At 40.8% G+C, this 12,241-nt stretch overlaps 1 protein-coding gene across 1 annotated transcript in view; it reads left to right on the top strand.

The window, feature by feature from the left end:
- The window catches only part of CRACD (capping protein inhibiting regulator of actin dynamics), a 259,695-nt gene that overhangs the window by 163,819 nt on the left and 83,635 nt on the right, over positions 1-12,241 (top strand). The window contains exon 3 of the mRNA XM_054989872.1: positions 4,509-4,677. Coding sequence (XP_054845847.1) covers positions 4,640-4,677 — 38 coding nt within the window. The 5' untranslated portion in view covers positions 4,509-4,639. The remainder of the gene's footprint in view (positions 1-4,508; positions 4,678-12,241) is intronic.

Genomic DNA, 12,241 nt, shown 5'->3' with positions numbered 1-12,241 from the left:
TGATTCGATCTGGGGACAACTTGCAGAAAGAAACCCTTGTGCCTAGTCTCCATCTTGATGGCTGCCGTTACCATGTGGAGTTAACAAAAGGTTGGTAGTCTGGACAAAGACTCAAGGAAATAAATGACTGAATAAATGCTGTAGCTTTATGAGTAAATAACATACCCTAGCATAACAATATGCAGGCTATGTCTAGAGAAGGGAAAGAGGACTGTGTATATGTACCATTACTTTGTATCCTTGCTTGATCCATTGCTGTGCAGATAATGTGTGTGGGCATTTTTCTTTTCAGTACTTTGAATGTTGCAAGTTTTTTCTCTGTGACCACATTATGCCCCACTCAAACATGTTACTAAAAAGGTGCCAGGTGAGGCAGGCAGTTTGTCAATCGATTCTTAGATCCCCAGATAGTGCAAGTGTGGTAAGCCATCCCTGTGGTAAAGCAAGAGATGCGGGCACTAGGTGGAGCCTATAAATGGCTATGCAGGTGGAGTTCTAGAAGGGCTGGCCCTCTTAGTAGGAGATACTCTAAAGGCTGCCATTTTAGGAATTGTCCTTTTCTGCAATAGATACCACCTCTCCATTTAAAAATGGAATGGAAATTGAAAGAGGAGCTTAGGAGTGGCTGAAGCAGCCCCCCCCCCCACTACCATGAAAAAACTAACTGCTCTCCGACACCCAGCCCCCGCAAAAAACAGCAAGCAAGCAAACAAACAAAGCTATTTCAGCAAGGAAACATAGGGTATACCCTTCTCTGTGTTCTGTTTCCAACTGAAAAGTAAAATAAAATAGACTCACCTTTTCCCTATTAAAAGGAACATAAACTGTTCCTTAACAGAGTAGCATTGATTGCAGAGAAAACGTGATGATGGGTGGTTGGAGCGTGCTGGCTGGTGTGAGTGTAAAAGGAAAGAGCAAATAAACTTAGATTTACCTTAGTTTTAGAAAAGACGTAAGAGTTCTTTATTATAGGAATTCTATACTTTGATAGGAAAGTGGAGAGATAGATTCCTATCTACCGATCTATTCCTCAGGAGGAAGTCCTGAGATTAGCAATCTACACATCAAAGGATAGTTCAGGGCAGTAAAGGAGTAAACAGTAAACAGATGCCCTGACCTGTCTATCTTTCTAACTCTCTGGTTAGTGGTTTCTCCCACTCTGAAAACTGAGGAAAGGGACAGTGTTAGAAGTGGAGTCTTGTTGTTGTTATGTGCCGTCAAGTTGCCTCCAACCTATGGCAACCCTATGAATGAAAGACCTCCCAAACGTCCTATCATTAACAGACTTGCTCAGATCCTGCAAACTGGAGGACATGGCTTCTTTTATTGAGTTAAGCCATCTTGTTTTAGGTCTTCCTCTTTTACTACTGCCTTCTACTTTTCCTAGCATTCTTGACTTTTCCAGAGAATCTTGTCTTCTCATGATGTGACCAAAGTACGATAGCCTCAGTTTCGTCATTTTAGCTTCTAGGGAGAATTCAGGCTTGATTTTATCTAGTACCCACTTATTTGTCTGCAAAACTCTCCTCCAGCACCACATTTCAAATGAATTAATTTTCTTCCTGTCAGCTTTCTTCACTCTCCAACTTTTACAACCATACATAGTAATGGGGAATACCACAGTTTGGATTATCTTGATCTTGGTTCCCAGAGAGACATCTTTATATTTAGGGATTTTCTCTAGCTCCCTCACAGCTGCTCTTCCAAATCTCAGTCAACCAACAGTCTCCCTGTTGGTTGATGACTGAGCCAAGGAATAGAAAATCTTGGAGAATTTCAGTTTCCTCATTCTCACCTTTAAAAGTATGTAATTCCTTGATAGTCATAATAGCACAATTATAATTACATCAAAAAAAGAAAAGAAAAGAAAGAGTAAACATATAATAAACAATATAAATAACTCAGATTTTTTTATATCCAGCACATATCAATCCTTGAATGTGTTTGGTGTCTGTCAGAAAAGAAAGTATAGTCTCCAGTATTCAGGTTTTTGATCCTCCAAGGATCTTCCAATTATAACATTTTTGGGAAGTTTGCCTTCTTTGGTTTTTTTCAGCTATTTTTAGATCCATTACCTCATTCATCTCTTTGAAGATCATTATCTTCTTGAAAATCGAAAATGGATTGGAAAACATTGTCATAAATTTTTTTCTCTTGCATTGTTTGGCGCATATATTGTTGCTAGTGTTTAAATCTTGCCTTCTAGGAGCCTGGTTTTCAAAACCATGTATCTTTCATCAGAGTCTCTTAATTCTTCTGTAACATTTATTTGTAAATTGTTTATATAAACTGCAACTCCTTTTTTAAATTATAAATTCTTAATAAACAGAAATACGTAAGAGCAAAAAACAGGAACAAAGCCCCAAAGAATTATGGAAATTATGATACAACAGGAAGGGTGGACAATCCTGTGCTTCATCTGACATTATAACTGAGGCCGTCATGTGAGTTTCTCACTGCTTGCCCCCCGCAGCCAAATCCAAGGAAGCTTGAGCCCCTCAGCCCCCAGGTAGTTCACTGGTTGCCCGGGGGGGGGGGCTCAGCCTCCCCAGGCCAAATCTGGGGGGGCTTGAGCCCCTCAGCCTCCCCGTAGTTTACGCCCATGCCTGCAAAGATCCTAGTGTTTCAGTTAATTATGATGTCAGGAGGAATTAAGGTATTTTTAAAGGCAGGTAACTTTGAGTTAAATGCCTCCAGGTGAGGCCTGGAGCCCCTTGAATTTTAACTACAGGAAATGACAGCTTTGGAGGGGAGACTCTATGGCATCACATCCGGGCTGAGCAACCTTCCCTCCTCAAACTGTGCTTTCCCACTGCCTCTAAATCGCCAAGAATTTGCCAAGCCAGAGATGGTAACCCTAGTTAGGAAGGAATGCAAAGGTGGTGCAGTATCACAGAGGTGTTCAGCTACTAGCTTGAGTGTGTGGATATTGTATGGTTTTGGAATAGGAATACGGAATAGGAAAATGACAGAGAAGCTAATCAAAAACACATAAGTGCTTTTATATCTCGAGTACACCCTTTCTTAGACAAATTTGGCCTGTATTTTTAAAAGGGTGTGTATGTCTTGGTATGTGTAATATTTATTCCTGTAAATCTTAGGTCAGATTAACTGACTCTTCTACCTCAGTGATATTACTTGTGTAACATGATATTTTGTCCATGTATTTCCTCTTGTTGACTTTGTTATCGGTTATCTTTCTGAGATAGCAACCTTCTTGTTCACACCCTTTGTGGGACCATGTTTTGAACTAAATAAAATTCAACAAGCCATTAGCTATACACATTCACTCACTAATACCCATGTTATGTTCACCACTGTGAGTGGGCACTAATCTGTCCAGAGGAGCAGCATACAAATGAACTGTTGTTGATGTTGCGTTGCCAGGTTTGATGTAAACTCTTATCATGGTCTGTGGCTTCATATATAGCCAGAAGACCATTGCTATGGAATATGAGACAACCAAGGTGTTCAGACACAAACCTGAAGCATGGTGATGATGATGACTCAAGAGAGCAAATCTTGAATTAACGTATCTGGCAAATCCAGCTCCCATTCAGCCTATCCCATCGTTGTAACTAACCACTTTGTTTGTCTACAAAGAATCATATACACCCATGAGCTAATTGGTTTAGCCCAATAGGGCGGAGTTAGTATCTGGAGCCAGGCAGCTGAGGAAGAGGCTGGCTGCTGGGGAGCTTGATAAAAATTAATGTGCTCTGATCACTTTCAATAAGGACTGTAATTCCCCAAGAAGATGCAGAGGCCTGGGTTCAAGTTGTTTCATAATTGTAAGGATTGTGGCAAAGGACTCTGCACCTTGGTGGGATCCAACCAGTTGAACTTGCTTATCTTGAGTAGTATCAAAGATACTGTTAGTGAAAGTCTCTAGTTTTTTGTTGCAATTATGAGTTCGGTTAAAGAAAAGAAAAAATAGTTGTATTCTAATTTTTAAAAGGTTTGGTGGGAAAAAATTCTTAACTTACATGGTGTGAAAGTTTGCTTCCTAAATTAGCCCCATGGAATCCATACAATAGAGGTTACAATGGCACTATGTGAATAATACAACCTAAAATCATTTGCAGTTTTGCTTTCCAAACTGTGACGTCGAGCATCTGGTGCAGATGCCATTCCTTTAGCACAATGAGACAAAGACATGTATTGCATAAACCCTTAAAAAAGATTAATCCTGCTTTGGATGCAAGTGTAACGTTCTGGCTGTTGCAAACCATTTCCCTCCCTTTTTCTAAATATTAGTCAGCTCTGACAATGGAGTGTGAATCTGTAGAGAGCAGATGTTTTAATGGTTTTAGTTGTGCTTTTTCATTATAGTCAGAAAGTGGCAGCCATACATTGAAATTCCAAGCACAATGTTTTCTTAGGCTTCCTGCTCTTTGACCTCATTCTTCCTTGGCGAGTGCTTAACTAACTGCCTTGTTATTCACCCATTTGCTCTGAGGTCCAGTGCTGATAAGCCCTCTTGTGCATGTTTGTCTCGTTATCTTCAGACAAGAAAAAGTCCAGCAAATTCCAGCCTTTTAAGAAGTTTTTTGGTCGGAGGAAAAAACGGGAGGTGACGCCGGATCGCGAGGATGCCAAGTTGAAACCCAGCCATTCCTTTGGAAATATCTGCAATGGCATGCTCTCTTCTGATGAAGAGACAAATGATGGCTTGAGGTAAGGGAGTGATGAGGGTTTGCTGTGGCCTTTTTGCACTGTGCCAGCCCAGAAGAATAATTGTAGATGCAGTGAGTATTCTTGATTCAGCCATAATGTTTTGCATTTTAGCAGATTTTCAATACTGCATCTTTTAGAATGGAAATGTTTTTCACAAATCTATAAGTAGCTACCTCAGAGAAGTTGTGCTGAAGTAAGTAGCTCCCTAATTTGACTTCTCTGAAGCAAGTGGATTTGACACCACCAAATTGGGCCACTGCCAAATTGGGCCACTGTGGCATGCGGGAGCTCGCCACTCTGCCCAGGAGTGTGCCCTGGGAGGCACATTCCCCCCATTTCCCCTGACAGCCAAGTAGGTGGGAGGGTGGCGGGTGGGAGCAGGGGATCCCCCGCCGCCAGTGGGGGACTGACAACCCTAGTGGGTATTCTGATACAAAATTAATATGAGATAAAACTTCCTTTAAAAATGGTCAAATAACTGGACATAGCCAGTTATTCTACTTGAGTAGTTATTCTACTTGTGTAGAATGTATCATTTAGTTTGGCATTAACCAAAGTCCACTTGCTCCCATATTGCTTACAAGAATCCCAGCAATCAGATACAAGCTGGTCCATCAGAAATTAGCCTGTGGCCCCCCATAAATCACAGTCTGCCTTCTATCTCCCCTTCTTATATCATAACCAACCCTGTTCACTTTATAGAGTTGTCATATCTAGATTGAGAAATTCCAGGAGAATTTGGAAGTGGAGGAAGGGGAAGAATGTATTTTGTGGAGAGGGGATCTCAGTGGGGTATAATGCTATAGAATCTACCCTCGAAAGCTGCCATTTTCTCCAGAGAACATGATGTCTGTAACCTGAACACCAGTTGTAATTCTGGGTGATTTCCAAGCCCCACCTGGAGGTTGGCAACCCTACTTTACTATGCTTTGAACTATGGGAACTCGCTATGAGAACATATATGTATGATGTGCTGTCAAGTTGTTTCCAACTTACGGCGACCCCGTGAATGAAAGACCTCCAAAATTAACAGCCTTGCTGAGATCTTGCAAACGGAAGGTTGTGATTTCCATTGTTGAGTCAAACCATCTCTTTTCCTATTGCCTTCCACCTTTCCAAGCATTGTTGACTTTTCCAGTGTCTTGTCATGATGTGACCAAAGTACAATAGCCTAAGAGTCTCTATAGACGAGATATTTTACATGTGGATGCTCGAGTGAAGAGAGACGCAATGTTAGCCAGGAAACGTAGGAGACAGAGCAGAAAGCTTCGTCTCTTTCAAATCTCTACAAAGAGCTGGGAGGGTTTGTTTATTTTTTTCTTTGCCTCTCCCGTCCATTAACATAGCCTTCAGGGAGGAGAAGAGGGAAGAGGAAATTAACAAACCTTCCAAGGAGCAATCTCCCAGCTCTTTAATTATTTATGCATTTATAATTTACTTATTTATGTTTATTTCTTCTTTGCCTCCAGACCTGGAGGTGACATTAACATAGCCTTCAGGGAGGAGAAGAGGGAAGAGGAAATTCAATTCAATTACCTTTATTGGCATACAATAAAAAGAGAAAGAAGAAAATAGGTAGATAAATAAATAAATACAGTAAGACAGAAAAATAAGGGATTCCCACTGGTCAGAACCCACATTAAGATCACACTAAGTAAAAATAAAAATGTACAATAAAAACTAAGTATTATAAACTCATGCTCTTAGCTTACATACATGTGCTAAGAACTTGGCAACAGATGCAATAGTTTCGGGGGACTTGTTGAATAGCAAGAAATTAGTTTTATTAGCTATCGTGGTCTTTGCAGAGAGCAGAAGTGGGCGGATCAGGTAGAAACGCAGAGAGGAGTACTGAGGACAGCGAAGAAGGATATGTTGCACAGAGTCAGGTTCATTGTAGGAGCAAGTACAAACTCTTTCTTTATAAGGAATACTTTTGTATCTACCTGTTGAAACAGCCGAGGGAAAGAGGTTGAACCTGGCTACCATGAAGGCTCTGCGATGAGAGGAAATTACCAGATTGGATAGATACTGATCTATGGAATCATATGAAAAAGGAAGGCCAAAAGAACGTGGAGAGCATACTCCAGAGCAGCCAGCATTGATTACTTGGGCTTCGATGCCCCAAATCCGAAGAGGAAATTAACAAACCCACTGAGGAGCGATCTCCCAGCTCTTTGTAGAGAGGTGAAAGAGATGAAGCCTTCTGCTCTGTCGCCTACCTTTCCCGGCTAACATTGTATCTCTCTTCACTCCAACATCCTCGTGTAAGACGTCTCATCTATAGAGACACTCAGTGTTGTCATTATAGTTTCTAGGGAGAATTCAGACTTGATTCGATCTAGAACCCATTAGTTTTTCTTTTTAGCTGTCCATGGCATCTGTAAAACTCCCCTCCACCTTTCAAATGATATGAGAATATGAAGCTTTTATCTGTACAAGATATGACAGGGCATATGCAGTGATATAGGTAAGTGCTTTATGTTAAAACATTGCAATGAACGACTTGTACTTAACTGGAGTCTCTAGACTTCCAGCTGGTCTACATAAATGGCATAGGGTTACTCCTGAAAACATGAGCAGGCCTGAGAATCATCACCTTACCTATCCTAGTTTCAGTGATGAAATTATGACATTTAAATATTAACATAAAGGGCAGGCAATTTATTTTTCTGTAGTGGTTATTGAAAGAGAATTGAATCACTGATTATTAATGAGTCAAGTTGCACCAAACTCATAAATGTGCAGAATTGCAGACTTATTGAGCCATTACAAAAGTCAAAGCATCAGAGCCTTTCACATTTCATGAGAGGAAACATTTCTAGACCTGTAGAAGTACATCAACTCATCCAGGGCTTTTTTTCTGGGAAAAAGAGGTAGTTGAACTCAGGACCGCACAATGACGTCACTTTGGGTCAGCTGGAACAAGGGGGGGAGTTTTTAAAAGTTTAAATCGCCCTTGGCCTAAATAGTCACATGGCTGGTGGCCCCACCCCCTGATCTCCAGACAGAGGGGAGTTTAGATTGCCCTCTGTGCCGCATGGCGCAGAGGTCAATCTAATTTCCCTTCTGGCTGGAGATCAGGGTGTGGGGCCACCGGCCATGTGACCATTTTCAAGAGGTTCCAGAACTCCGTTCCACCATGTTGCTGCTGAAAAAAAACCTTGAACTCATCATATGTCTGATGGGCAAAATAAATGAAAGGCTTTTTTTATTATAACATTATGCATAAGGCATGATATTTTCAGTGGCATACTTGTGATGTATAAGCTATTCCTCAAGGCACCATTTGTTTTTAAAGTTGGAAGCTATAATATATCATCTCCTGCTGTGCTTCTTCTGGTTGCACACTGAGATCTCGCACTTAGTAATCAGGTTGTTTTGGCCAGAGCAAGACCTTCACGAGCATCTAGGTTTGTGCATTAGTAAGCTACAACTGTGAAACTTGTCTACAGGTTCTTTCTAAATGTCCTGCCTCCTTGTCAGTGCAGTGGCTTGACACGTATCTTGCCCTAATATTCAAGTTGTATTTATAAAGACAAAATTGCCGCAGTTTTGCATTAATTATGTCAGCCAGAGAGCAGCCTACACACGCCATCTGTTCCTTAGCAAACCCAGTACAGTGACGGTCTCAACAGAGATTTATTTCTAAGATACACACAAAAGATTTCATTTAATCCTTAACAATCCTAAACTAGTTTCTGTCTGATAATTTCTTCAGTTGGAGCACTATCACCCACAGATATGCTGAAAAGGATAATATCTTATTCTCCTATATCCCTAAACTTTGGAAGAATCTTTGACAAAATGCAGTATTCAGCTAAACTTGTAATTTGCAATTGGCTTTGTTTATTCTTTGTTTCTCCATGCTTCTTAAACTATGAAAGTACTCATAATACACCAGTTTGGTGTAGCGGTTAAGAGCAATGAGACTCTAATCTGGAGAACCGGGTTTGATTCCCCACTCCTCCACTTGAAGCCAGCTGGGTGACCTTGGGTCAGTCACAGCTTCTAGCTCTCTCAGCCCCACCCACCTCATAGGGTGAATGTTGTCGGGATAATAATCAAACAAAGGGGAGGAATCTCCAATGAAAAACAAGGGGAAAAGGCAGAATAACTACAAATGGAGGGGAAAGATACAAAGTCAAACCTGTAATGAAGCTCAATAAATATGTACAAGCAAGTCTACAAAACCAACAAACATAACATTAAATCCACAGTCATCATCATAGTAAATAAATAGGTATCAAGAAACAGGCAAGCCGCTCCAAGGTACGCAATATTAGTCCAGCCGGTGAAGTCCATCCAATAACTGGTCTCCACAAGAACAAGTCCACAAGGTGAGTAACCAGGTAAGTTCAATTAATCGATATGTAGAATTCCACGGTGTACATGATGGTAACTCTTCTCTCCTTCCTCTTTGTGCAGGTATAATACTGGAAGACTTCAAGGAGCACAACCACTCCCCCTGCCCAACAACCAGGGCCGGCTGTTGCCAGTTGTTTCGTGCGAAGCACCTTCTCAGGGACGGAAAAAAAGGTGTCACATGTGGTCATATAATTAATCACATATAAATAAACAGAAATACATCAAACTTCTAAGGTTCTCTGGCAACAGCTGGCCCTGGTTGTTGGGCAGGAGGAGTGGCTGTGCTCCTTGAAGTCTTCCGGTATTATACCTGCACAAAGAGGAAGGAGAGAAGAGTTACCATCATGTGCACCATGGAATTCTACATACCGATTAATTGAACTTACCTGTTTACTCACCTCGTGGACTTGTTCTTGTGGAGACCAGTTATTGGATGGACTTCACCGGTTAGACTAATATTGCGTACCTTGGAGCGGCTTGCCTGTTTCTTGATACCTATTTATTTACTGCAGAGGAGTTAGCCGTGTTAGTCTGTGGTAGCAAAATCAAAAAGAGTCCAGTAGCACCTTTAAGACTAACCAATTTTATTGTAGCATAAGCTTTCGAGAATCAAGTTCTCTTCGTCATGCATCTGACGAAGAGAACTTGATTCTCGAAAGCTTATGCTACAATAAAATTGGTTAGTCTTAAAGGTGCTACTGGACTCTTTTTGTATTTATTTACTATGATGATGACTGTGGATTTAATGTTATGTTATGATAGATGTGTTTGATGGTTTTGTAGACTTGCTTGTGCGTATTTATTGAGCTTCATTACAGTTTTGACTTTGTATCTTTCCCCTCCATTTGTAGTTATTCTGCCTTTTTTCCTTGTGGGGATGATAATGGCATACTTTGTAAGCCACTCTGAGTGGGTGTTAAGTTGTCCTGAAGGGCGATATATAAATCGAATGTTGTTGTTGTTGTTATATCAATGTCATTCTACCACATGGCACAGCTGCCTTTGGTTTGGTTTGCCTTCCTTTTCCCCTCCATGTTGGCATGGGCCCAGCTCCTCTTTGTCTTAGAAATGGCCAGAAACTTATTTCCATGGCACTGCAGGAAGAGCTAAGCCCACAATTACATTTCCCTCTATAAATTTCTTGGTTCAGATTGATCTAATTTGGGCTGGTTTGAACTGCTTGTCAACACCTCTGCTCAATGAGGTAACCAAGACTTCCTCCAAGCACATCATGCTCCGCCTGTGGAGACCTTCCCTCTTTCCTTTACTTGGAAATATTCTCAGGACTCTGGACCTTCCTCCTCCTCCCTTTCAGCCAATCAGGTAGTATACCTGTCTGTCCTCCTGGCCCACTCTTTCCATGCCTGGGAACCAAAGAATCTTTTGTTTTGTATTTGTCCCTTGTCTTAAAATTGGAGCTAGAATCTGTCCCCAGATCATATGTGTACTCAGAGTTTTGATACTCTACCTTGCATGAATTGAGAGTGCTCAGCCTGGAGTGGAGCAGTCTACCTGGCTACGAAGCATAGCTGTGGGGTAGCCCCCCGGGCAGACAACAATGCTGCTGTGCTGCTTTCTCCATTGGATTTGCTTTTTGGATTATTTGCTGTCTGGACCCCTGCTTTGGGAATCAGAGCTTGCCCACGCCTCCCATGCTTTATCCTCTTGCTCTGTTTTTGATGTCACCACCTCTTCTTTGTGGAATGCATGGCACAGTGCACATGGGTGCTTGAACTATTTGGAAGTTAACGTGGTCATTCTAGTGCTGAGTTTTATTACTGAATGCTTGACTGCTTGAGTTTGCTAATTCTCCACACCAACTATTTGTGTTATTCCCCTAAATAAACTTTTTTTCTGATTTCACTCTATATGTATTTTTTTTATTATTCCTTCCCATCTTGTAGGGAAGCTTGGCCACTTGGTCAGCAACTCCCCTGTAGCCATTTGCATGGGTCACTGCCCAGACTGGGGGCATTCCATAAGCCTGGTATAAAACTTAAGCCAGCAATTCCTTTACAACAGGAGTGAGAGGCAGCAGAAGGAGGCTTCTCCCTAACAACAGCCCATTTTAATGCAGATTTGAACTGAATTTTAAAAATGGACTACAGTGACACTGATATGTATGTCCAGTGTACACATGGCTCCCTGACCACACACAGTAGCCATTTCCACTGTTAGAAAGTGTGGCCCCAGAAAAGGCACCGAAAAAGGAAACGCTCCTCTAAGGAGGGCTCCTCCGGAAATCCCAAAGCTCACAAATATAAAGGGGGAAAACCCAACCAGAGTTATCAAAGATTCTTTACACAAAATTTCATGCAATATACTTATTAATTTTTTATATATTTTTGAAAGTGCAAAGCGCTTTTATATATTTTTGGATGTGCTTTATAGAAGTGCTCAATAAATATAATAAAAACAGTAATAGTAGATACAAAAATAAATAGGCTCGTTCCAGCAACATCCTGAGAAGGAGAAGACCTTTTTAAAAAAAGATTCTATATTGGACTAACAACAATCTTCAGGAAAACATCACCTAGAAAAAAGAAAAAAGAGGAAACAAACAGTGAAAAACTATTTAGGAACTGCAGTATTTACCTTGTGGATTCTCCCAATAATCCTCTTCACCGGTTGGATTATGGGTTATGATGCCCATGGTATTACAACTGAGTGATTGATAGGAAGTACATTGAATACTATTTATTTTTGTATCTACTATTACTGTATGTATAATATTTATTATATTTATAGAGCACTACTAGTACTTTGCACTTTCAAAAGTATATAAAAAAATAATAAGTATATTACATGAAATTTTGTGTAAACACTCTTTGATACCTCCAGTTAGTTTTTTTCCCCTTTATATTTGTGAGCTGAAAAAAGGAAGCCAAACAGCCTTCAACCATTTTGAAAACAGAGGTGTCTGGAGTCAAGGGGAAAAGCTGCCAGCATTCAATGAGTGGGCCATGCCTTTAAGGATGTGTGGAAAGGACCAGTAACATTTGTTACACCCATCTTGCACTGCCAAAGCTTAGCACTACACTAATAGAAAAAAATAATGCTGATGTACACTCTGCCAGTGCAAAGCAAAAATCTGGGTGGAGCTGAGTGCATGGCAAGGGAGGAAGAGAATTGCATCAGATTCCAGTGCTCATTTTCATCCCTGAAAAAAAGCATAATATACTTGCAAAAGAGGTGG

Source organism: Eublepharis macularius, chromosome 10 (genome assembly GCF_028583425.1).
Source record: "Eublepharis macularius isolate TG4126 chromosome 10, MPM_Emac_v1.0, whole genome shotgun sequence".
NCBI lineage: Eukaryota > Metazoa > Chordata > Lepidosauria > Squamata > Eublepharidae > Eublepharis > Eublepharis macularius.
The sequence above is the reverse complement of the archived record's forward strand: the minus strand, read 5'-3'. Positions and strand labels throughout refer to the sequence as shown.